Below are 27,862 nucleotides of genomic sequence, written 5' to 3' on the forward strand. Positions count from 1 at the left end.
GTAACACTTAGCTATCCGTCTTTCATCAGTGTGTGCTCATAGTAATGTCTGTAGTCACTGATTCTTTTAGGCGATGTTTACTTATACAATTTGAGGAGTTACATGTATTATTGAAAATCTGCAACATTATTTTTTGTGATTATTAAGATGACTTTGTCCTCAGTTGTGGTATTTATTCATTGTTCCCGTGATTTTCCTGTCACTTGGAATTCCCAGAAATATGACTTCACTGTCTTCACTTATATCAGTTTGACATCACAACACAGAATAGTTTCACAGCTCATGCAAAGATCTTTACCTGTATCTTAAGGAGGCTACCACTTACCAAGTCTGTTCTCTTTGTCTTTGTTGCTCATGGAAGTCCCTTCTGATTAAATAGCATTTTGCTGCAGTATTCTTCTCATCTCCACATGTGACATGTAGTTATTTACATGACACTTTCCCTCAGTCCCAGGGATAATTAACCTGCCACTTGATTGGTTTAACCTAAATATTAAGTAGCTTATCATATAATCCAAAATTATTAGTTCATATTGTATCGATTCCATTTATTTTATTTTCATGGATGGATTCAGCATATTAATTTTTATTGACACATATGTGCTCATATTATGAAGTAAATATTGTTTTAATTCATGTACAATGGTAGTGATCTACTGAGGACATTGTCAGACATGGGCACATAGTCAAGAGTGGGGAGGAGGCCGACCAGTGAAACTAACACTGCTGAATGACGGAGAAAGATGTTCTAGGGATCTACAGCACACAGCAAACAGATAAATAATAAAGAGTTTATTATGTACTTCTAAAACAGAACAAAACATAATGTTGAATGTACCATAAATATGTGATAAAAGTTCGAGGTGATGGGAAGTCACTGTGTTGTGAATGGAAGATAGTTTACATCTGGAAAGTGTTTGTAATAAGTTCCCAGTAGTGGGTAATCCTGAATGATAATTGCAGTACTATTTCATTAACATGGTTGGATTCCCACTGTCAGAGTTGAGCAGGTAAGCCCTGGAGATATAATAGACTTTCCTGAGTCATTCAGATAGTATTTCTGGAAACAGGGTGAGAAATGAGGTGGTTTGACTTGGATGGCATTTACTCATCTGTACTAGGCACAGGTCACTGCTAGATAAAGGGATGTTACTAGTATCCTAGAATAGCACCCCATGGTTAGAGGGGGCTTACAGTCTCATCAAGGGACACAGATTGAAGCAAGCATCTAAAGTACAGAATGCTCAGTTGTGGGTGAGAAGTATAGTAGACAAAACTCAATAGTAGAAGTTGGAAAGATGAGGCGTGGTGGAGACAGGATATTTAAGACAGGAAGGCTCCCTGAGGGTTATTTAGACAAAACAATGTTTAGAGGGAAAATTTGATGAGCCTGGTAGTGAGTGATATAAAGTGGTGCATATAGAAGAGATGAAAGGTAGACAATGTATATGTGTTCATGTGTGCAGTCTGAATTTGTTTGGTTTGTGCTTTGATCTTCTTTCTCATATTAATTTTATCATTAATAAACATCTATCCTCATAAACAATAAATGAACAAAATGTTTTAATGTCTCTCATCCCTCAGAAGTTCATTGATACTGTGTTAAAAAAAAAAAGTAAAGCTAATGTCATTACTCCTTCAGATTTTATAAAGAAACATTTTTGTTGTTGTTGTTCCAGAAAAATCTCAGTATTGATTCTGTGGTTTTATTCATCAGCAAAATTCTATGATCCTAATAGCACTTGAAACCTTATATGTTTAGATGTGGAATCAAACAATGAAATAACTGTGATGTATCTTCTCTTTTAAACCAGGCCAACACTGTCTTATTTCCTAGCTTATCATCGTGCAGAAAGTAGCTGAACTGGCAGTGTGTAGTCAAGTGTGTTGACAGTGCTCGGACCTGACCCAAACTGTGTTTAAAAAGATGTCATTTCTCCCTGCAGCCACCCATGAACATCCACTCCATTGTGGTGCAAGTCCAGTGTGTCAACAAGAAGGTGGGCACAGTGATCTATCATGAAGTGCGCATTGTGGTGCGGGACAGGAATGACAACTCACCCACATTCAAGCACGAAAGCTACTATGCCACCGTGAATGAGGTCCGTGCCCTTGTGTTGATGTATGTGGTTAGCTTCTGTTATAAATGTGTAATTCCATTATAATCATGACCATTGGATCTAGAAGTAATAGGAATGCACTGTAAAATGCACTGTAAGAACTAAGACTTAGAAAAAAGAAATGAACTCTGATAACTTATAATAGCATTCCAGAAAATCATGTTGCTACAGAAAAATGAAAATGACTGTATTTTTTATTATAGAATATATTGAGAGAATTCAAGGCTGACATTTATGTTTATTGAAAGGCATTTGGCAAAAATGAATCTTTATATTTATGAAATGATCTCATTAGGCATCAGAAGAAATTATTTTTGTGAGACTGCTTATTTAGTTATTGACTAATATTTATTATTATTATTATTATTATCATTTATTTTTATTTTTGTGTTGTTTTAAGATATTCTCATTACATATGATAGACAGCTCCTTTTGGCTTCAACCTCCAAACTCCTGCTGATCCTTCGGCCTCACCTTCTCTAGTCTAAATTACAGAAGTGAGTCCTATAGTAACCTGTTATTTTTTAAAATTTAATTCTATGATACCGAGAAACTTCAAACAGAAACCACAACCACATTCTTTTTATTTCATTTTATTTTTATTGCAAATTCTTAAATGGAAATCACAATGACATTTTGAAAATATCTTTAAAAAGTGATATTGCTGATTTTTTGGAAAATTGGTTTTTATTGTCATATTTTTCCCTTTAACCAAATATCTCTCTGATTTTTTAAATAATGGTTCCTCTACTAATTTGTTGTTAGAGATATTGGCTAGAAAGCACTTGCAAAGTAACTACAATATTCACTACCTGTAGCAAGTATCTTAAAAAGTCTTATTAATAAAAACAAACTGGAGCCAGGTATTGGGGTGAATGCTGAAAGATCAGAGAAGCAGAACAAGCCACAGCTACTTCACCTCGCCAATTCCTCAACTGATCCTGTTTTCTCAGATTGGAAACCTCTGAGTTCCCATCCAAATGGATCTCAGCTGAACTGCTGCTAAAAACCTAAAAGCTTAACCAGGCTCTAGTTCCTCCTCCTCATGCCTTAAATACCTTTCTGCCTCCTGCCATTACTTCCTGGGACTAAGGGCATGAGTCACCATGCTTGACTGTTTCCAGGCAGATCTCTCCTTCAGGAATGCTAGGATTAAAGGCATGTGCTACCACTGTCTAACCTCTGTGTTTAATATTGTGGCTGTTCTGTTCTCTGCCTCTGGAATGCCAGGATTAAAGGTGTGAGTGTCTCCATTTTCTGGCCTCTATGTCTGTCTAGTGGCTGTTCTGTTCTCTGACCCCAAATAAATTTATTAGGGTGCACGATATATTGGGGAACACAAGATACCATCACAACTTCCAGTGTACAGTATAGTCTCATGCATAATTAAATTAAGTTGCTGTTACAAACTACACTCAATATATGACTATTTTTACCTTCAAAATGTTTTTCTCTTTAAATTCATACATACTTTGTAGGAAGCCATCAGTATATTTTGGATGTAAACACAAAATTCATACTTTGAGCTCAGCAATCTCTAAAGTTAATTAAGATATGTTTTGTTTGTACAAAAACTTATATTTGTAAACATTTGGTAAAATTAAATAATAGAAGATGAATCTTCTGAAATAATATCACTTTAGAATATTTGAAGATCAAAAGTGAAGCATGTTGGTCAGGAACTCAGTCTGTCTTTGAAACCCTTCCATCTGGTCCAGCAGTAACTACAGATTCTGACTACTTCCCATGCCTCTGGCTCAAAGTTCATTTTAAATATTTTCTTTTCAATATCCGAAGTACAATATTTGAATTAGAGTTTTCCCTGTTTGATTGCTAACTTGAATGATAGAAACTGATGGGCATATTATCTTAGGCAAAGCTCTAGCTTAGGCAAAAATCTGCTTTTAGTTCACATTCACATTCTTCCTGCTTTGTCTATTGACGATTTTTCTTAGTGAAACTTAAAACACTCCTAATTTAATTTTTAAGGCATTCTGTACTTCCTGATTACTTTCTGTCTCTTCCACAGTCGTTTAGCTGTCTTGCTGAGAATAATACTTCTCAGATACCATTTCCCTCACGTCACTCTGCTGCTCGGAGGCTGCGTCATTTCATGTTATCATCAGGGAAAGGGCCAGCTCCCTTAGTGGATCGTCAAGGCCTGCACAGTCTCATCATTTCTCAATGCTCTTCTCATCCTGTGTCTCACCTTGCTCAAACTTTCTCATGTCCCACAGGCATCTCCACTGCCGGGCTTGTGCTCTGTCCTATGAGCTCTTCCTCCTTTCCCATCTAAAATTAGTTCAGTATCTATTCTCCAGAAACCATGTTCTCCTAGATGATCCATATTTATCGACCATTGATTTCTTCAGACCATAAACTCACACAGCATCTGGATAACGGAGCGATGTAAAGTAGGGCCATGTGACATTGTTTACCCATTATTTTGAACATCCCAGTTTCTTCTACATAGCTGTCCAGCGCTTTGTATGTGACAGACAGCTGAGGTAAGCCTGACCCACAGACTCCATCTTTGGTTGTACAGACTGTGCGCTTAGTGGTCACATCCTCCCCACCCGATTTTTCACACGACAACTCTGATACACATTTGTGTATTTAGAATCAAGGTTTTGTTTATACTTGTCAACAATATCAAGTGAGAATTTCTGCTGTTATCATCTTGCATTATCTGAGTAGTTCTGCAATGGCAGTTCCTCTTTCGATGAGCCAAAATTTGCATGTGTAAATATACACAAGTGTGCATGTGTGTACACATGTATGTATATATGTATGGGTTTGTGCATATATTATACATGCATAGCTATATGTACTTATATGTGTGTATGGTATATTTGAATACTTCTGTATATACATGTGTACACAAAATGTCATCTACAATGTTACCTATAAAATTAAAAGAATTTATTTTGCTTTGTCCAGGAGTACAACATACAAGATATTTCTCAGGCTATTTTCTCGTTTAGTACAAGGTTGATACACTTAAAACCTACATCTAAAAAGTCATTCAGGATTTAAGAAATTGTTGGTGTGATATTATTTGACCTTGCAATAAAATACAAGACACATGTAAAGTCACGGTCATAGATTTATAAAGGAAACCTTCTAAGTTCAGACCCTGGCTAGTCCCTCTTTCCTCTCAAGATCAGAAAATTGAGACCTGAACAGTATCTAAAGTGACAGTAATAACCCAGAAACATTAGAGTTTACACCCAAACCCAAACCCTTCCTTTGGTCCTCTCTTCACTGCTGACTATTCAGGCAATTGATAGACTGGGGTAAGCATGTTATTGTATATCTGAATCAAAAATAAGTATCAAGGCTTATAGCTAGAGTATTGTTGAACATTATTATGATCACAGTGAGTACATTTACAAAAGTGTAGAATTCTAGATTGTTAATAATCTTTGAAAGCATGTCTTTCTAGTAGTATGTAAAAAAATCACCAAAATTACTAATATTTTACTTAAATTCCAAGTGATGATCATGACAAAGGTTTTTATCTCTTACTTGAAAGTAAAATATAAGATAGGAATTCATCTCTTTGGGTAGTTGGCAACTCAATAAACTTTGGACAATTGTATCATTAAGTAATTATAATGACTGGTTTGAAACATAAATTGCAGCATAAAATTGCAGTTTATTCTTAAGGTAGTTCAGAAGATAAATTTTTATCAATAATATATATATATATATATATATATATATATATATATAAAATTAAAGTAAATATCACACAGTACTAAGATATGTTGTAAACAAGACCATAAGAATCAGAGGAACAGGATGTTTCCTATAAGATTACATCTGTTAGAAATCTTAGGGAAACTATACTCATGAAATATCAGCAGTCTGGCTATCTATCTGGAAATCTTACGGAGCCCCAACCCTAGACAAAGAACTACAGGCAAGTAAGAAATGCTGTGATAGGGAGATAATATTCTTCCCAATAGGTTAGATCCTAACTGGTTATCCAATACCAGGTAGTCAGCTATGAAATCATATGCATACAAGTTACATTATATGAACTGAGAAGGTTATATTTATATACTTAGGATATGGCCATAAAGAAAAACGGCAGAAGCCATAAATTTGAGAGCCAGTGGGGGATTTGTTTGGGGGGTTCCTTGGAAGGGTTGGAGGGTGGAAAGAAAAAAGGGAAATGTTATAATGGTATTTTGATTTCAAAACAACAACAACAAAATTCACCAAAAATATTCTAAAATCAATCCAAGCTTACTGAGAGGAGAAAATAAAGAACTCATACCTGGAAGCCAGAGATCTAAGGAAGACAGATCAAAGTAGTCCCTTAATACACCTGAGTATGTAAAATAAATTAGATGGTATCTGAAAGAACAATCCTCACATTTTTACACAAACTGTGGCAACTGGGGAATAATAACAATAAATAAATAAAAACAATATACATATCACACTCACTGAGCAGAAAGTCTCCTGCAAACAGGAGAGTCTGGACTTATAACTATCTCTGTTATAAGAGAGAAGTTTAGCCAATTTAGGTTCTATGCTCAAACTAAAAGCAGATCTTCCTGTCTAGCATACTGATACCAGAAACAACAACTAGTTCTACAGGGAAACTCTGAAAACAAATTCAGTGGAAGGAATGTTATACAAAAAAAAAAAAATGTGCACATAAGAACAACAGCATCTTACTCTGCATCCTACTAGCATAACCTAGTAACCACTACCCACAAAGTGTTGCCATGCTAACTGTAAACATCTAACATTATGGTCAAAAACACAGCATGAAGAGTTAAGGTGTGAGGCTTATGGAAAGTGGATTACTAGAAATGAAAATAAAATTTCTCTTTCTGCTTACAAATATATAAATGCATTTTCCTTGTGCAATTAAAAGGTAACACATAAAGTGCAAGGAGCTTGTATTTCTCCCATCAGAGTAGTTTAATGCTCACTTCAGGATATTTCTATGCTATAGTCTTAGCATCCTAACCATCCTGTGCCGTCTGTATCTAAGGATGGTGACTAACCGCCTTTATGTCCAGTCATACAAAATAAAAGAATTTCCTGTTTTTAATGAGATATGCTAGTAAGTAAAGTAAGAAAAATAAGGACATAATATTATCTGAATAAAGCTGATTATTTTCATGAATGTATATATATTCAGAATATATATATACCAGAATAGAATATCAAAATATACACATTTAAGTTAGTAAATTTATATATCAACATATATCAATAATTACTTTAAAGTAAGTAGACAAAATTATCAGTTTGAAAGACATATTTTCATCATATATTTAAATATAAAACAAAATGCTTTTGGTTGAAATAAAATAAAAATAAGGATTTATGTAAACTTGAATGAAAACAAGAAAGACTGGAAGAAGACATGCCATATAAACAGCCATTAAGCGCCCTGGCTGCTCTTCCAGAGAAACTAGGTTAGATTCTCAGCACCTACATCATAGCTCACAACTTTTTTTAACTCCAGTTCTAGAAGATATAGTGCTGTTTCTGGCCTCCATAGGCACAGAGAACACACAGTATGGAGATACATATGCTGCAAAATACCCACATGTGAAACAAAATAACATTTTAATAGTCATATACAAAAGTCTATTATAAATGTCCTAATATCAAACAAAATGGACTTAAAAGAGAAAAGAATTATAGAGGAATGTGCAAATCTATTCACAATGGTCAATTTTCAATTGATCCCAAAACTACAAAATAAAATTTGCATTTATACCTATAAACAAAACTTCATGATAAAGTAGTAGTGGGCAGAATGAAATCAGAAATAGAAAAATGTCTAATCATAGATAGAAATTAAAACTCAGAGGTAACTGAAATGAAAGGCTCCCAAAAGACCCTGACTTGGCACAAGGAACTGCAGGTGTGATTTACTATGCTAAAGTCAACCAGAGGGACTTCTTAGGTTACTCTGGTGCCTAGTCTAACCAACATGTACCCTTAAAAGATGTTGCTCTCCAGAGCCACACCACCCTCAATATGTGAAGAGATAAAATCTTATCATGTACTTTCCACAATGACATAAAACTAGTCATCAAAAATAAAATCTTGGAAAATATATAGTCATTTTGGAAGAAGAACTCCTTCTCCTTCACTTACCTGATGTGGATCAGAAATAGGACTTTGAATTAAACCATCCCACAGGGGAGAGCAGAAGTCCCTGCATTTTTGTATAGACAGATCCCAGAGGCTTCCCAGAAATCTCTACTGACTAAGAAGCAATTATCCATAGAAATAGCCTGTGTGCATGAAGCTGGTAATGGCTTGGATGCAGAGTCTAAAGGCATAGAAGGACTAGAAGGAAACAAAACACAAAATACTTCCAAATGTCAGTAAAGGCTCTGATGTGCAGAAAAAAGCAAGTGTAGACACATGGAGTTACATCAAAGACAGAACATCCACACAGTGAAGTCCAGACAATGGAGAGGAGAGAGAAAATATTTGAAAACTGTCTGAGACAGTGGGGTTCCAGGACAGAGAAAGGTCAGTGGACATGATCTCCCACTCCTATCCAAGAGGCTTTCTGAAACTGACACTCATTTGCCAAGGAAAATAATTAGTTTTCTCTAATAGCATTTCGCTGGGTTTATTAACTACACTTAAGGGCAGGCCCCATGCCCAGTAGTAGATGACCAACACAAAATGATCTCAATGCTATATTTGTTAACTTTTTGCCTCATATTGCCTTATTTGGGCGTATTTTATCTCACTGGCCTTTTGTTTGTATGCTATGGTTTCCAATCTTGTGTTTTTATGTTTTTTTTTTAATGCATCTCTGTGTTTCTTGTGGGTTTTTTTCTCTGTTTTTGTTTTTAATTTCGTTTGCTTTCCAAAGGCAGACAGAAAGAAAGGGTGTGGAGTTCAATGGGTGGAAGGGTGAGGATGAGTTGGGGGAGGACAACCTGTGATCAGAATATAGTGGAAAAAAGACCTAACTTATAAGGAGCTAAGTTGCATCATCTAGGAGGAACTGAGAAAATTTAATGCTAAATAATAATCACAATAAACTTGGGGAAAGTGTCAACATTATTTCCCAAGAAAAGTATGAAAATGACCAAAGAGAATATGAAAAATGTTTAATATCATCAATTTTCACTCACATAAAAGCATAATGACATATTATATGCTAATTATAATGACTGTTATCAATAGAATGAGGAATTACTTGGTGATCAGGAGGCGAGGAAGGGAAAACGTGTGAAATATGGGTGGGAATGAAAATTAGCAAATCCATCTTGAAAATCGGTAAGGAAAACGCCAAAACAGGTAAAATAGAACAATGGTAGGATTCAGCTGCTCAAGACTGAGTTTGTAACAAACAGAAATGAAATCAGTGGATCACAGAGATACCTGGCCTCCTGTGTTTACTCTAACAAAGTCCCTATAGCCGAAGTGTGAAATGAATTGATATATTATCCATGCCTAAGTGGAAAAACAATAAATGGTTTCCGTACAAAACCAAGTATTATTCAATCATAAATAACAAAGCCCTGTAATTTACAAGAAAATACATAGTTCAGGGAGTAATTGAGTAAAATAAGCCAGGCCTAAAAAGAAATACACAACAAATGTTTCTTTATGAATGGAAGATGAAAACTCGGTATCCATAAAAATGAAGAATGGAATCATCATTATTAGATATTTTTCTATCTTCTCTATAAGAGATAAAATCTTATCATGTACTCACTGGTAAGGGAGGAGGGAAGGAGTTAATGTAACCAGTACACAGAAGGAATATACTGTAGAGTGACAGAAATTCATAATAATCCATTATTACAAAAATATAGGAGAGAAGACCTCAGTTTGCTACCACAAAGAAGTGACAAGTTTTTAAAGAGACAGTGGATCTAATTACCATTGTCTGGGCATTAAACATTATATATATATACACACACACACACATATTTGGGGAAAAACCTAGGCTTACTCATTGCTTAATTTTCAGCTTTTTGTAACTATCATCCCAGCTAGCACAACTGTATGAAAGAAAACAAATTCTATTTAAGACTGTAAACTTGTTATGTTTGGTTAGACAAGATATAGAAACTCGTGTGTAAATTCTCCCTGTAATGGATTAAAAAGATGGGAAGAAGAAGGATAAGGACAATAGACTATGTAAGCAAAGAACTTAGTGAAATTATTCTGGTAGATTCGTGTAAAATATTTTATTTAGTGAGCATAGGACTCAGTCTTGTAGGATATAAAATATGACAATAATTTTCCCAATATTGAAATCTATAGATCTATAAACACATCCCAAATGACTGAAATCATATAAAATATGTTATAAACACCTTACATTTGAGCTTAAAAAAAATCAATGAAAACAGATGACAAATTCCCCATATATTTAGAAAATAACATAAAAGTCACTATTCACACTGAATGTTGTAGATTGTTCAAAAAATGAACATATCTACAGATGAATTATTATTTTAAAGTGAATTTACCAAGTTCACTGAATAGAAGCTCTATGTTTTAAAAAATATTTTTGTAATTAAAAAACAAATGAATAATAAAGTTTTAAAAGATGACATATCCATGAATGAAACTGCATGGCTTTGGAAAGGGCATTTTGTAAAAGCTCACTGATATTCATAGAGTTCAAATCTGGACAAGTGTTTGACTTGTTTCTTTAAACCAACTTGGGATGTTTCTATTTGTGAGTTCATTAGAATGAAGTGACTTTGTTTTTAAAGATGAGCTGCTGATCACAGTATTTACTAAAAGAGAATTTGAGTTGTTCTTAATTAGCTTATGCTTTGAATTTAAAAGTAATTGCAATCACAGTTTTCAGTAAAGTTAGGGAATCATACTCGTGTTCCTACATTGTTGGTCTTGAGTGCATTGGACCAAATGCTTTGGAGATCTTCTACTGTCTACAAAACTAACCAGGTAGATAGGATCCCTATGAGTCAACCATTATGTTTGTTTTTACCTATCTAAAATAAATCAATAATATATCCTCCAAAAGTTTATGTAAGAAATCCAGCATAGATTTTATATAAGAGCTACAACTGCATCTGGGTTTTCAATGATGATAAAGTTGTTTGTAATTTGCTGCATTTTTATTTTCAAATGTTTTTGTTTCATTCTAAGTGCTTCCGATTCTTCATGTAAAAATTGGATTTATATTCTCAGAAATACATCACAGTGGGTTGAAACCAGAAATAAAAACACAGATTTTTAGCACATTTCTTGCATGATTCCTAACCAGTAAGTTCATCACTTAGGGCTCTTCTTTGTAGTATCTGAAAAGAAGTTCATGCATGACAAAGTTTTAAAGAAACAAACGTGTTACATAATTATAGACAGCAATGACATGAAACCAATATTTTTTCCATACCTGGACATCACCAGGGACAGTGTGATGTAGGAACTCTGTACTTAGGGCTTTTACCCCACTGGAGAACCATTATCGTCCTTCTCATGTCCTAGACAGCCTGAAGTCATATTGATGAGCAGCATTAATATGGCTACCCTTTGGCCAAATGTCTGTTCTTCTGGGGGAAATTTTCCATACATGCACTGTGAAACTCAATACAAATTATCCAAGTAACTTCACAGTCAATTTAAAATTTTGTGTTTGATCAATTTCTAATGTTTTCTGTTCTTAGTAACATAAAACTTAAAAGGCTACTTTGTAACTCAAAATCTGAAATGCCACTTACAATTTAAGGAAGTCAATATCAGATATTAAAATAACCTTAGGTTTTCTGAATAAAAAAGTTATACTGCAAATGTTGACATCACAAATTCACCACAAAAATATGCTTTAGTTGACACCTTAAAAGTCCAGCATACCAATCTTTAATGTTACTTCCTAATATTTTATATAGAATATAGAAGACTTAACATTGTAGCTTCACCTCTTATGATACTGAGTGAACTAACATCAGTTTATTACAGGAATCTAATTCTACTAATTGCTGACACTGAAATGCACTAGTGGTAAAAAGATTTTAATTATTTTTTCTGTAAAATAGCCCACTTACAACCTCTGCATACCTACACATAATCTCAAACATTGTGCCCTCATTGTTTCGTATGACAGCTGAGGATTTTGAAGCAGGAATATGTCATCAGGTTTCACCTTCTCTCTCTGATAGCAAGTGGTGAATGGAAGCCAAGAAGCCTCTCTTGAAAATGTGGAACTTCACTACAATACTATATAAACACATGAAGTTAAAAAATGACAGTTTCAGTATCTAGGAAAATATCAATAATAAAATTAAATACATGTGGCTTCTCTGTGTCTTCAAATTGTGTTTTCTGAAAGTATAAGGAGTGGATAATTAACATGATTTGTATCAGTAATTATTCATGTTAACTTCACAATTTGAAAAGAGAATTACATTGTAACTAAATTACTGTAAGAAAAGAGCCATTGGAATCCTCATGAGGTAAGGATCCAGTTTCAGAATGAATCTTTCCAGTCCTTAAACATAGAAAGCAGGTTACTTTCTAAGAGACTTGGATCCCTTTATCAGAAAAGTGAACAAAGCATTTTTAAGGTAGTTATGGTAATTATACATATTATAATTTTAATGGCTTTTTCTATAGGATGTCATACTGTCAAGGGATGTCTATGCAGTAATGAAAGGGCCTGTTCATCAAGATGAGCATTTTGTGGTCATTGGGATTTGATAGAGAGCTTCTTATCTTTGAATTGGGAGATACAGTTCCTTAATTAGAAGTCTTGTTTAGCCTTACATGAAGTTATGCTTGTTTGTGTCAGTATGTACTGGCTGTTACACCAGTGTTTATCTAATACTCTTTCTTTTCCTTCTATAACTTTGTCTTCTTTTTTTGAAAATTAACATTATAATGCAACATTTCTCCCTTCTCTTTCTTCCCTCCAAAGCATTCCATATACTCATCCTTGCTCTCTCTTGAATTTATGAGTCTTAAATATTTCTTTTTAAAGCATGTCCTAAAATTTTGAGCTTCTTTTTTTTAATTAAAGCCTTCCTTGAAAAATCTAAACATGTTGGCTTTTCCAAGCCACACTGGATGAGTAAGAACTGTCTTGGACCACAAAGTGTGTCCAACATACAGCCAGCCAGGTGTGAGAGCATATGCACTTGTTACATGTGATATTGTGACACCATTGTCATGTACCAAGTTAGCACTGGAAAACCACACAACTGAACCACAAAAGTAATTGCAAAAAAATCTCATAGTTTTTCAAGTAAATTTATATCTTGTGGTGGGTAATTTCCATTGCCACCTCAGCAACCCTTAGATTCTGTAATAATAGTTAAAACATGTTAATGATTCTGTCCACCTGTAGGAACCAGACAAGTTAAAGCACACACACAAAGAAAAGATCTGGGGACATTGCTCTTCTCTCTTTTACTACTCTTCTCTCGCTTTCAGACAGTCTGTCTGGTTTAGTGATAAATAGTTATGATTTGCTACATATGATATTTGTGAAATTAATTTACATAAAGCTCTCTTATTTAGGAAGTTAATTCTCTAACAATACTGTAATATCTTAGATTTGGTTCTGACAAAACTATAATGGAAATATATTAAATTAAATTAAATATAAAGGAATGTATGGTTCATTCTTAATTTTTTTGATTCAGCATCCTCAATATTCCCATTTATGAATTTTATTATTGTAGTGGCTTTATTTCTTCTTTCATGGAAGGACAAAACATGGAAAGTTTTCACTCTTAGGATCTTGAGGAAGATTGATCAGATAACCATTCCCTCTAATAGATAAAAGATGACACAAATTTTTATGATATAGTAAGTATATAGCAATAATTGCTTGTTTTATATATATTCTATAGCTGACTATAAAGCAAGTGGTAATTTCTATCATTTATAATCATTTGTCAAATGTTCTATGAAAATATATAGCTATTTATACTGGTGAAGAGTAAGCTCTATATATGAAGTCCATTAAGCTCATAACATGCCAATATGAATAGAAAAGCGTAGTCTGTTTATATGTTTGTTATACACACAGGAAGTCACACTAATTCCAGCCCAGATCTGAAGCAGAAAGAAGCCCTGCCACAGCTCAGGGACAAAGAGAGTAAAGAAGTACTTTTTCACTCCCTCATGCCTTTCTCTTATTCATGGTTTCTGTGGCATGGAAAAGGTCCATCATACTGAGCAGGATAATTGAGACATGTTAATTACTCTATATTTCACTCAGAACCCTCTTACAGACATATGCAGAATAATGTTTAGTCAAATATCTGGCCACCCCATGGCCAATATAGTGTAAATATACACATATACATACATATATGTATATATATATATATATATATATATATATATATATATATATATATATATCCTAACAAATGAGTCAAATCCATGCTATACAAATGCAAGAGATTAGTCATAAAATGTGAGATTTGTTGATTGGATGGGGCACATCTCTAACTTTCAAGAGTAATGACAACATGTGCAGAATACTACCTTCTGCTGAACAGACTTCCTTGAGATGAATTGTCAGGCTACATCTGTCTAATGCCATGAATCCCACAAATTATATTGATAACAGGAAAACAACTGTGTGTTAGTCTGATCCTCTGACATAAACTCATTCTTTGTGAGATGATGTTGCCTTGTTGATGTCCATCTCTTAGTGAACACAGAGTGCCCTCTACATTTGATACCATGTCTTGTCATTAAGCTACATGTCACTTCAGATCTTCCCAGATCTTGGGAAGATTTGTAAGCAAATGGAAGAGGCAAGGTTGCAGAATCAGGAGGCTGTCCAGTCACATTTCCTATCTCAGGAAGCAGGGAGAAGACTCAAAGCCAGACCCAAGTAACCACTTTCTCCCAGGAGAATCCACCTCCTAAACATTCCATAGAAATAGCAAATATAACACCACTAGCCAATACCAACACGTGAACATATGGGGCACTTTTCACATTCAAAACACAATGCAACTGTTACCTGTTAATTGTGGGATGAAATATATATATATATATATATATATATATATATATATGTGTGTGTGTGTGTGTGTGTGTGTGTGTGTGTGTGTGTGTGTGTTTAATATATATTTATTTCAAGACACTATTGACCTAATAGTTTTTTAATTGTATTGTGAAGAAAATGTAGCAAATAAAAACTACTTAGTACAGTATACTTAGAGGCAACACCTGGTATTTAACCACTGGGCAGTGTTGTCTTGCTCAGTTGGATGTTTCTTTAATAGTTTTCAGTAATCCAAAGCCGGACTGTTTTAATAGAATGTTCTTACACAAAATACCCACTGTGACATCAATGTACTGCTTATGTTGCACTGGGCTCCTATTCCCTGGAACCATTTCTGTATTTCGGAGTTTTGAAGTGGCATTTTTATTAAGTTGGTGTTATTGATTTTTCCCTTTTGCTTTTTGCATTTGTTTTATAGCAAGTGGACACTTCCAGTGTGTTGTACCTTTGTGGGTAAATAGTATATTTGTATCAAAATTGCTTTTTGTGCTCTCTGTTGCAATCTGCGGAAGCAAGACAGCAGTTTTGAAAACTTCTTTAAAGTCGCTATTTTCACACCACAGTTTGCTTGCAAAAATGAGACCAACTAGAAAGACATATTTTGAAAGAAACCAGGAAAGAAAACTCCAATATCAGCACCACGCTAACACCCTTATTGGGTTTGCTGGTATAAATTGAGTTTTACATTGTACATTCCATTTATGTTGCTAGTCCATCTGACTGATCTTGTCGCAACACAGTGTGCAGGGCTCTGAGTGTTGTTCACCTCATAGTTACTTGACTTTCTGAAGCACTGAGGATGGAAGAAGGGATTTGTTCAACTGTTCAACCATAGTGATGCATCTCCATTCCTTGATGATGGACTGTCATTCAATATTTCTGTCAACACTTACCTGTGAATGCCCTTATGTGTAGCATGAAGGTACACATGCATATATTGTTGTTTGGTAAATAGTAAATCATTTAAAGAGGAAATTGAAAATCATAGGATATGCATGAATTTTCCAAGGAAGTATGTTTTCAAAGTGATTAGGAAAATTTGTTTTCCCTGCAGAACAGCATTCCCCATGCTCCACCTTCTGGAGAAAATTGGTATTTTCACTATTTCTAATTTTAGCCAAGCTGGTAAATGTATAGACATGTTCTATTGATACTTTAATAAAGATTTCCTGTTCCTAGTTAAAAAGAGAATTTCCCAAGTGTTTAATGACTATTATGATATTTGTTATGACTATCCTATCTTAGAGTCTGCTACTCTCTACTGGATTATGAGGGTTTTTTATATACATCCTGTATATGAATTATTTATTGAATATATGTACTGCAACTATCTCCACCAATTTACCTACCCAATGTGTTGAGTATTTTCATGTGCCATGTGTCCCATCAAATAATCCATTAGTGATTACAATATTATGGGAATATAATTGTATGTTTCTCCTAGAATTTTACCTTATAATATACATTTTCATCTATGGTCTATTAAAATTTATTTTTAATATTTACTAGGAAGAAGGACTAAATGTTGATTTTTTTCCTGTGTGGATATGTGATGGGCTCAGTCCTTTTTTCATAATGCAATTGCATTCTCATTACTCTGAAGTGCTCTATTATGGGTCAGGGGACTCCGTGAATCTTTTTCTGCTACTATTTTATTCTGAAGTAAGTAACTTAGCATCCCCAACTGAAATCTTGAATTCTAAGAGTAAGTCTTACTTAGTTCTTTTTCATCTGTTCCTGAGCCTATGTATAGATTATTATCCGTGATCTCACTTGCCTCAGGAAGCTGGCCAGGTTTCTAGCACCAGGCATGATTTCATTCCAGTTGAGTGGTCTCTAAATCCAATTAAAAAGCTGTGGGTTACAACCGACATGTGTGTCCCAGTTATTGAACCTTTACGGATATCTTGCCATGGTAGTCATTGTTGTGATTCATAGGTGTTGCAACTGAGTAGGACCATGAATTGCTTCACTATGTTGGCTAATTCCAAACTATCTTCTGGTACCATGGAGGCTAGACCAGAGGGAAGAGGCCTTTGAGTCAAATGTAGCTCCAATCATCCAAGTCCTGTGTCCTCAGTATTTGGCATCCTTATCATCAAACTCTTATCCTCAACATCTGAAAGGTAATCAAGACCTATGTCCATAATCTACATTGTTTGGTGAGTTACTCTGATTACCCTGACCAAACAGGTTTCTTGTGCCTGGTACTGGAGTTTATGTTAGTATATGGTTCATATGAGGAGCACCAACAGCCAGGGTGCAACAACCTTCTTTAAAATGTATGTAGTCCAAACAAACATACACTTATCTGACCCCTTGAGGCTTCATCAAATAACCTTGGTGGTGTTTGCCTCTCATCCCTCCTTCTACTGAACTGACTTCCTTCTTTCCTCCCCAGATGAAGCCCTCTCCTGTTTGTTTTTCTGTTTTTTCTATTTCTCACTTTTTCTCACCTGTATTCATCTCACCTATTCTCCTCTCAAGTCTCCTCCCGCTCATGGTCCCTTTATAGTTTCCTGGTTTCTGTGGCTACTCCATGTACACACTCACATCTGAAATTTTGGAGCTAGGCACCCCAGATGAGAGATATGTGCTTATTTTTCTGGGTCTGAGTTACTTGACTCAATATAATTTTTTCTAGGTCCAACCATTTACCTGCTAATTTCATATTTCTTGACAGCTTAATTAGATTCCATTGTGTATAGGTGCCACATTTCCCTAGTGTCTTATTGGGGATTTTTTCATCTTTGTTGAACAGGGTGTCAGTTCATCATTTTGTTTTGTTTACTCTGTCTTTCTCTAGTTAATAGAGTAGTACTGACTGCATGGGATGAGTTTGGGAGTACCCTTTCTCTTTTGTTTCTTTTCTTTCTGTGTTTTTGATTAAGGATTGTTCATAGTTCTTCTCTGAAAGCAAATAGAATTCTGCTGTGAATCCATCTAGAACTAGATGTTTCTTTTTAAGCCTAGATGCTTTTTATACCATATACTCTTATGACAGTAATTCTCAACCTTCCTAATGCTGAAGCCCTTTAATACAGTTCCTCATGTTGTGGTGACCCACGCCCCCAACCATAAAATTATTTTGTTGCCACTTCATAACTATAATTTTGCTACTGTTATGAATCATAATGTAAATATCTGATCTGCTACCCCTCTGGGTTGCATAGGTTCTCAAGGTTGGTCCCATGAGTTGAGAACAACTGCCTTACAATATTCTGAATTTCTTTGGTGCCTGCCATAATGTTTCCCTGTTTGTTTTTGCTAGTTGGAGTACTCCATTTCCTTCTTTTGGCTAGTTGGGCTGAGGGGTGTCAATCTACTGTGTTTATCTTCTCAAGGAACCAGTTCTTAGTTTCCTTGACTCTTTGTATTTTGCTTGTTTGTTTCTAGTTCATTAATTTCTGCTTGGATTTTCATTCTTTGTTACCATTTTCTGGGTTTGGGTTTGGTTTGTTTTTGTTTTTCCAACTTCTTGTAATATGATCACTGACTGACTCATTTATCTGTGCTCTTTCTGATTTTTTAATGTGGATATTTAGAACTATAAATTTCCATCTTAGACCTGCTTTTAAAGTTTCCCAGAGCTATGTTGGTAGTGGTGGTGTGATTTCAGTTTCAGGAATATTTTTATTTCTCTCTTGGTTACTTCTTTGATTCATTTATCATTTAGTAATGTATTGTTTAATCTCTACAAGTTTATAAGTACTGAACTTTTGCTTGGTGTTGATTTTATGTCTTATTGCATAATGTTTGGTTAAGACATATGGAATGATTTCTGTTTTTCTCTATTTGCTGTGTTTGTTGCTTTATTTGTTTTCTGTCTCAGGATGTGGTCTATTTTAGAGAAGCTTCTGTGTGCTGCTGAGTAAAATGTGTATTCTTTGGTGTTGGATGCAGTATTTTGTAGATATTTGCTAGGTTCATTTGATGTTAGATGTCATTTAATTCTTAGATTTCACATTGTTTTTTCCAGATGACTTATCTATTGGAGAAATATCTACTTGCATGTTTAAATGGCCAACTGTTATTGAGTATTTGTTAATATGTGTCTATAATTCCATTACTGTGCTTTTATGAAATTGAGTGTCATGTTATTTTTGCAATTTGACCTGGGCATGTGGACTTGTTTCTTTGGTTGTGTTTCTGATGTGATAATATTGCTTTCCTTAGATTAGGGCAGTGCATGAGCTGAGTGATCTAAGCTAGGTCATATAAAGCTGGTGAGTGAGCTGTTTAGTTGGCCCAGGCAAAGAAGACTCCCAAACCAGGAGACTGGAGCTTTGTCTGTGTGTGCAGAGATGTCATTGGCAAAGGAAGAGATGGGAGAGGAAAAGAATATTTCACTGATCAAAGATGGTTCTTGAAAAAAAGGCTCAAAGGCCACAGATCTAGAGTTGGCCTGTGTGGAGATGGTCACAGGCAGGGGTGACATGGAGGAGGATGGGGGGAATTGGGGAAGGGAGAGATCAACTTAGCCAGCAAAGCTGACTCAGGAACAGAAAATGTTCACAGGGTCCTTGTTTGCCCATCACAGTGGGATGGAGAGAAAGGGAAGAAGAGAGTTCCCAGATAAGAGACTTACTGGCTGGTTTTATGTGTCAACTTGACACAAGCTAGAGTCATCTAAGAAGAAGGAGCCCCAATTGAGGCAATGCCTCCATGAGATCTAGCTAATAGGCATTTTCTCAATTAGTGATCAATGAAGAAGGGCCCACCTCTTGGTGGGTGGTGCCTTCCCTGGGCAAGTGGTCCTGGGTTCTATAAGAAAGCAGGCTAAGTAGGCCATGCTAAGCAAGTCAATAAGCAGTTCCCCTCCATGGCCTCTGCATCAGCTCCTGCTTCAGGGATCCTGCCCTACTTGAGTTTCTGCCCTGACTTCTTTCAGTGATGAGCAGCAATGCTGAAGGATAAGCCAAATAAATCCTTTTCTCCCCAACTTGCTCTTTGGTCATGGTGTCTCTTCACAGCAATAGAAACCCTAACAAAGACACCAGGCAAATGATTCTCAAATGAAAAGGGTTCCCAGCTGCAGGTCTGGAACTAAACTTATGCATTTACTGATGGTGGTGAGCTAGGGGAAGGACAGGAGAGGGAAGAAACTGTCCCAGGAAAGGACCCAGGCATGCACAGGCTTGTGCAGTCCCAGCCTCTGCCATCTTATACTTGCTCTCATACTACTTGGAATTGTATTTACAGTTCACTGAGTGTGACTTTCCTTCACATTTCATGATGATTTGTTGGCAGTTTTGTTGCCCAAAATGTCTGTTATGTGTTGATGTCATATGTTTCCCACTGTCCTCCCACGAAAGAAGACAGAATGAGACTCGCAGTGAAAATGCAGATGTGACATCAGTCTCATTCAGACATTGCTGTGTTGTTACTGTGTCAGCGAATCAATGCTGTACATTCAATTTCTTCACAGAGAAGAGAGTAAGATTTTATATTGGCTAGCTAGATCAAAGTGTGTGAGCAGAGACTTACATACTGTCCTGTATTGCTTAGGGCTCCAAAGTTATTGTTTATTACTTCCACATTCACAGTAATTTTATGCAACTTAAGACCCACATATAATGAAATCATAACTGTACAAAAAATATAAGTCAAGCAATGAACACAGTGATTCTCTGGGGGAAATCAAGTGAGATTAGTGAAGGTAAATATACTCTTTGAGACTTTTGATCAAAATCAATTTAGGCTGGCAAAAGAAGATATGTGTCATGTGATATCTGCACAATAAACAGAATAACTAATATTATGCTTACATTCTAATGCTTTTTACTGTTCATTAAATAAGGCAATTGCTTAACATTTAAGAAAAAATGACTTTACAAATAAAAACAAAGTTCCATTCAGCCATAGCATATGGAAACAATGCTCTGTTTAATTAAGTAAGAAACATATACATCAACAAAACTGCACCTACTGATGCACTCCTGAGTTTTACACACATGTACCATTTATATAACATTTCAAAGGGCCTAAACTTGCTTGTCTCTTGAGGCATTTATCATTTACTTATGCCAGAAACCTCTTCATTATTGAAACTTCATAAACTATTTTACTTTCTGGGTAGTGATTTTTGATAACTTTTGATTTTCAATTACTCTGTATAGTTTATGAATCTTCAGATAGCTGGGGAAAGACACAAATTAAATAAGTAAATGGCAACCTCAGGCATTTGCCCAGTCTAGTCTTATTGTATATAGGGCTCTTCAAAAACCAAATTTAAATGTGACATATTGAAATATAAAAAGATATAGAACATACTTATTTTTGTAGCAGATGTGCCCCCAAAACTATAAATACCACACAGTATAGACTACAAAAGAGCAGACAGTCTTTGTTATTGTTGTTGTTTTGTTTTGTTTGTTCGTTTTTCAAGACTGAGTTTCTCTGTGTAGCCCTGACTGTCCTAGAACTCCCTCTGTAGACCAGGCTGGCCTTGAACTCACAGAGATCAGCCTGCCTCCTCTGGGTTCTGGGATTAAAGACATTCACTACTATGCCCAACAAGAGCAGGCAGTCTTGGGGGCCCCACACCCACAGTATACTCAGGAGTTTACAAAGTATCATCGATTGTGCCTCAGTAAGAAAAGTTCACATGAAGATATGCTTATCATTCACACCCATATGGCATATGTACACAGGCAAGCCTACAGACATAGAAGCATATTTCTAGTGCAGGCATACATCATGGGGAAATGCTTGTATCCTCATACCTACAAGCCACACGTACACAGGCATATAGGTACAAAGAGAGAAGCAATTTTCTGGTGGGAACAAATACAGAGGAATATTAAATTACATGCTACTAATTTATTTTGTCTTTTTCTTCTTTTCCTGTGTATGGATATGGTGTGTGTTGGGGGCGGGTGTTTGCACATACACAGGTGAGTGTGCCTGTGGAGACCTGAAGCTGGAGTCTACCATGTTCCTGGGTTGTTCTCTACCATATTCTTTGAGGCAGACTCTCTCAATCGAACCCAGAGACCACACAGACTATTTCTTTAGTCAGCTTGTTATCAGGGTCCCCTCCTCTGTCACTGCAACACCTGCAGAGTATTTGCCTGTGCTGTGAGTATCCTCTGGCATGAAAGGCAAGCTAATTAGCCATTGAGCCACCTCCCTAGCCTCAAAGTTTATTAATTTTTTAAAAATTTTGCATCTACCCACCCTATTCCATTTATTTACATTTAGTGCAGATGTTCATTGGTGTACATTCACTAAGAGCCTCCATACCTTATTCCCAGATAATGCTTGTCTATCAACTTCAAACATTTGTTGGACAAGTCTGTCACCAGCAGATCATAAATGACTGTGTTACTGCATGCATAAGTGCACACCTGAGCATGCTAGTGTGCTATAACAGTAAAGATGAGTTGGGGCCGTCTACACTGAGATGTTTACTATATATACACAAATAGGGAACAGAGCCAAGCTCATTCATCTGTGTGATGCTGAGCTTTGTGATTACATGGCTGTGCCCAAACCTGCCCCTCCTCCACACTGAGGAACTAAAGCTGCCAACATTCCCAAAGTTGGAGATCAATTGAATTCTTACTATAAGTATAAACAGAGAGAGTAGTGTGAAGGGAATAAAATGACAAAATCTGTTATACTGCAGATTTTAATGTTTTTTCAAGGACTTAACTCTCCTTCAAACATTAGCTTAAGATACTATTTAGGATATGTTTTCTATGTCTCAGGATAGCAATCATATCCTTTTTTCTCTATTGATACAACTAAGCTATTGTCTCTCCTCCTTTTCCTTTCAGAAATATAAACTAATAATTTTTTTGGTAGAATAGTATTTCTGCTTGAATTTCTAAAATAAAATAAATAAATATGACCAAATATAATCTGTCATAAATGATATGAATGATAAAAAAACCTGAATTGAAATCATAAAAGTATCATAAATAAATCACATTAATCTCTGGAATAACCTTACAATTACAAAAGTAAACGAATTCTCTTCCCAGTAGTTTAAACTCAATGTTTTTGGACTTTGTCACTAAGTGTATCATTTGTAAAATACCCAGAGAAATATAAAGGAAGGCGTCTGCTGGGGGAGTAGATTCGAGCATCAAAGTAGCTATTTGTTAACCAACCTGGATTTCCTGACTCACTGAAATGATGTCTTATTTTAAAATAAAAATCCCGACTTCAATTTAAATTCTAGCTTGCAAATAACTTAACGCATTAAAATTTGTAAGAAAGGAAAGACGCATTTTTCTCCACAGGTGCTGAGTTGTTAATGGAATCAGAATGGTCCAAATGTGCTTTTCTCTGAACTTTCTGTTTCTTTATCCAATCACAGTCTTGACGTTGTAAACTTCATACACATAAGGACTCTTACGTGAGGACTGCACAGGTTTACCTGTTTGTCCTTCGTACCATGAGTCTGTGATTTGAGCAGCTGACTTCTCCCTTCCTCTGTGTCCTGAAGAGACGGTTTTTAATCTGGAAGTCTTGCACAGATGATCAGAGGAGAACAGACAGTTTTTCTTTCATTTTTCTTTTCAGCTCACTCCAGTTGGCACCACAATATTCACAGGATTTTCAGGAGACAATGGAGCTACAGACATAGATGATGGCCCCAATGGACAGATAGAGTACGTCATTCAGTACAACCCAGAAGATCCGGTAGGTACTCATGTTTGTGTTTGTTGTGAGGCATGTAATAGGTAGTTGCTTTAGCTGATACAATTATTAGATTATCCCCTAGTTGCACTATTTTTAATATTGATGGCTCTTTGATAAAAGCTTATTTTGGAAATAGATATAATGCAATAATGTACCTTTAATTTTTATTTATTTATTTATTTATTTTACTAAATTTCCATTATAACAGAACCTTCTAAATGAATCACCGGTGACAGTACAGAATAACAGACAAGATAGGGCCCAGCTTAGAAGGCATGGAAATAATCTTACTGCAGCCAATATACTCAGAAAGCACAGGAAGTGTGTCTCTGGTATACAATGGCTCTAATGCCCCATCTGGGCCACCATGGACCTGAGACAGAGCAAGGCACAGCTTCTATCAATGGCCTCTGTGGTTTGGGAGGAGGGTCGGTTTGTTTCCTTTAAACCAGAGGATGTCTGTGTTGGTTTTCTGTGTTAGCCATGAAATGATTTGTTTCAAGTGACTTGCTATATAATTTCAGAATTCTTTAACTGAAAAGTCCAGACAAACATGGCACACAGAATCAGCTAAGCAGGGCTCCCACGGGCTCCCGCAGAGACTGAAGCAGCAAGGCCTGAACAGGGCCTGCATGGGTCTGCGCTAGGTCCTTTGCATACATGCTACAGTTGGCTTGATGTTTGTGGTGACTCCTGACAGTAGGAGTGGGTGTGTCTCTGCCTCTTTGCCTGCCCTTGGGACTCTGTTCCTCCCATTGGGTTACCTTGTTCAGCCTCGATCTGAAGGCTTTTGCTTTGTCTCATTGCATCTTGTTTTCTTGCGTTTGGTTGCTGTCTCTTAGGGGCATGCTCTTTCCTGAAGGGAAACTGGGGGAGTGGGGAACTGGGGGGAAGTTGAAAGGAGCAGAGGGAGGGGAAACTGCTGTCAGTGTGTATTGTATGACAGAAGAATCTATTTTCAATAAAAAGAAGAATGGGGAAAAAGAAGGAAGGGAAGCGAAACCCAACCAGAGTACTTATTCATGACTCCCGATTCACAAATCCAGATGCTGGGTTTCCTTAAACAGAGTAAAAGCTACTTGTCATGTGAGTTTCTGATGCCACACTTCTCTTTCATAATTGCATTAAGAATATACAATACAGTGCAGTTAACATCACTTCCCCATTGCTCAGACCTGCACTCTTTACAAAGCTTTATACAAACAAGAAGAAACAGGAATAAATCTTTGGGACTGCAGAGTACAGACTCAAATTGAGGTCCAGCTACCATGGATCGCGGAAATTAAATGAATGACACACACTGAGTGTCTACCTGTTTGCATTTTTTTAAAAAAATATTTTAAATGTTTTGAAATTAAAATATAATGCACAATTTCCCTTTCCCTTTTCTCTCCCCCACCCCTCCCATTTCCCTACCCTGTTCTCTCTCAAATTTCACACCCCCTTTTTAGTTCTTGTTACACACATCAGCAAACACACATATTCACATACACATGTATGTTTATGTTCCTAAATATAATTACAACCTGCTCAGTCCTTCAGTCCATATAATGATACTTGTACTTATATGACTTCAGAGCTGACCAGTTGGTATTGGATAAGTAATTGGGAGCATCTTCCCTGTAGGCTTTCTTCTCTCAGGTCAGGTAGTTCAGGAGAGAAAACCAGGTCCTCGGGCAAAGTGTCTTCCTCATGTTTTAGAATTTAAAGCCTCATTTCAGAGGAGTGGGCTTTTCATTGTGTGCTAATGAGGTGGCTGTTGGTGACCTGTTTTGAAACCTAAATACATACAAAAATCTAGGGAAAATAACAAGGTCAAGGGAAGGCTTTGAAAACGTGGAGTTGGTTAATGTTTCCCTTAAAAAAGGAACCTCTGAACAGGTGTGTAGGCATAGGGCATGAAGCCAAGCAGTGGGGGACCTGGCAATGATCAGGTGCTGTGAAGTGGTACACAGGAAATGATGTGAGGAGCATGAATCTGACCAGTCAAGGGCGAGAACAACTCTTTCCCTTCAGCAGTAGGAAGACCACATGCACATTGCTTTTCCAAGCCATTTGCTCTTTCTTCTGTGGGTTTTCCTAAATAACTCTGTGTATGCATGGCACTGTTCCAGCTTAGCCATCAGTCTTTCCCTGGTCTTTGGGGTCAAGCTGTAAAAGCAGAACACAGCCAGCACCAAAGAGCCAACCCATGCATTTTAAAGAAATATTTATTGCATTGAAAAAAATCCAAGGTTTAGTTGCAGCTTGAGACAGCCATGAGTTACTTGGAAGCTGCCCTTCAGAAGTTCTGGGAAGCCAAGATCCTTCCTCACAGTGAAAATCTTCTCTTTGACCCCTTTCCCTTACAGGGATTAGCTGTTCTGCTACTAAGATCAATTATGTGCCTCTTACAACCTACAGATGGATAAATCATTCAGCTTCAGAGTCTCAAAATTACAAGGAAACCCGACTTTCACCATTGGCAGCCCTACCACTGTCAATAACTGCAGAACATGCCTGGGCTGAGGTCCTGTTCATTGGGGCAACATATTAAGATATTGTGAAAACTCTGAGCTTGATATACTGTGTTAACCAGGGGTGTGTGTATGTGTGTGTGTGTGTGTGTGTGTGTGTGTGTGTGTGTGTGTGTGTGTGTATGTGCTCGCATGTAGGCATGAGTGTGCCATGCACACATGTGGAGATCAGGAGAGAACGTTGGGTGTGGGGGTCTCACCTCCCACCGTGTCTGAGGCACTGTCTCTTATTCACCAATGTATACTTCAGGAGGCTAACCCTGGAGCTCCGAGGTGTTCTGCCTCTGCCTCCTAGCTCACTGCAGACACATGGGGGTTACAAGCCTGTGTTGGTGCATCTGGCTTCAAGTGGGTTCTGGGGATTTGAACTCAGGTCTTCACACTTTTATGGCAAGCACTTTACTCACAGAGCCATCTCCCAGGATCCCCAGGGCATGTTGTAGAGAACCTGCCTTTAATCATTTAGTGTTGCCCTCAGCTCCAGTTGTATTCTGTTGCGAGATCTGTGACAGAACTGCCCATTGAATTTATTTTCTGCCACTGTGAATCCTCTAGCTATTAATACATATCATTATAACAATCTGCTTATTTCTAAACGTCCAAACAACTATAATTTCAAGTTAGTCTCATGCTACACAGCACAGGAGAAAATATTCAAATTGGCTTGTTTTCTTTCCCTTGATGCCTCAAGTCAGATTTTTAATCCTTGCATCAGGTATTTGTGAAATGGAACTCAATTCAACTCACACACTCACAGATTTGTCCAAACATCCTCTGAAGATATTTTTGAGCCAAAATGGAAATATTATGAAATTTCACACTAAAATATGTTTCTTTCTTTCTTTTTTTTTTTTTTTTTTTTTGCCTTCATGAGAAATGTGTGATTTTCAATATGACAGTAATCTTCTGGTGTTGGGCTGTACCACTCCTACCTCTGAGGCATTGAATGTGCATGCATGGTAGGCCTGGACTCCATTGCTTCCCATGTCAGTTTCCCCATTCTGTGGATCAGCACAGTGTAATGGAGGACTACAAATCTTTTAACCATGTACATCTGTGCTTCTGATAAGGGAAGTATTTGCATATATAGTTGTGTTTCAAGCATGTGCTGTGTCATATGTAAATATAAACATATATAAACATATATTTTTTTCAGTTTTTTTTTCATTTAATTTCAGTGCTTCATGATGTGGTATTTGCATTTCAAGTATTCTTTTATAGTTAACCTCTTTTAGGATCATTGTTCATAATGAGTGTATAGCATCCCTAAATTAAATCAGCCATTGTCTGTTTAACACACTAGATTCTCTGACTCCCTGTAACTCTTCCTCCTCTGAGGCCCTAGTTACAGGAATGCCAGGCATTTTGATGTCTTTCCATGGGTTCTTGAGCTTTGTTCATTCATTTCTAATATATTTTCATCTTTTGTTTACAAACTATTGATCTATGTTCAAGGTTGATACATTTTTTTTTCAGACAAGTCCAACCTGTTGTTAACCCTTTTCTATGATCTGTTTTTATGTTTAGAAACAATTTAGGTATTGTACTCTTTGTGTCTAAAT

General features: G+C 36.4%; 1 protein-coding gene across 17 annotated transcripts in view; it reads left to right on the forward strand.

Moving 5' to 3' along the window:
• Positions 1 to 27,862, forward strand: part of Pcdh15 (protocadherin related 15) — a 1,427,876-nt gene that overhangs the window by 1,010,865 nt on the left and 389,149 nt on the right. For all 17 annotated transcript variants that reach the window (XM_036167862.1, XM_036167881.1, XM_036167872.1 and 14 more), the window contains 2 exons: positions 1,947 to 2,102; positions 23,665 to 23,784. In XM_036167862.1, coding sequence (XP_036023755.1) covers positions 1,947 to 2,102; positions 23,665 to 23,784 — 276 coding nt within the window. The remainder of the gene's footprint in view (positions 1 to 1,946; positions 2,103 to 23,664; positions 23,785 to 27,862) is intronic.

This window comes from Onychomys torridus, chromosome 18 (genome assembly GCF_903995425.1).
Source record: "Onychomys torridus chromosome 18, mOncTor1.1, whole genome shotgun sequence".
In the NCBI taxonomy this organism is placed as follows: Eukaryota; Metazoa; Chordata; class Mammalia; order Rodentia; family Cricetidae; genus Onychomys; species Onychomys torridus.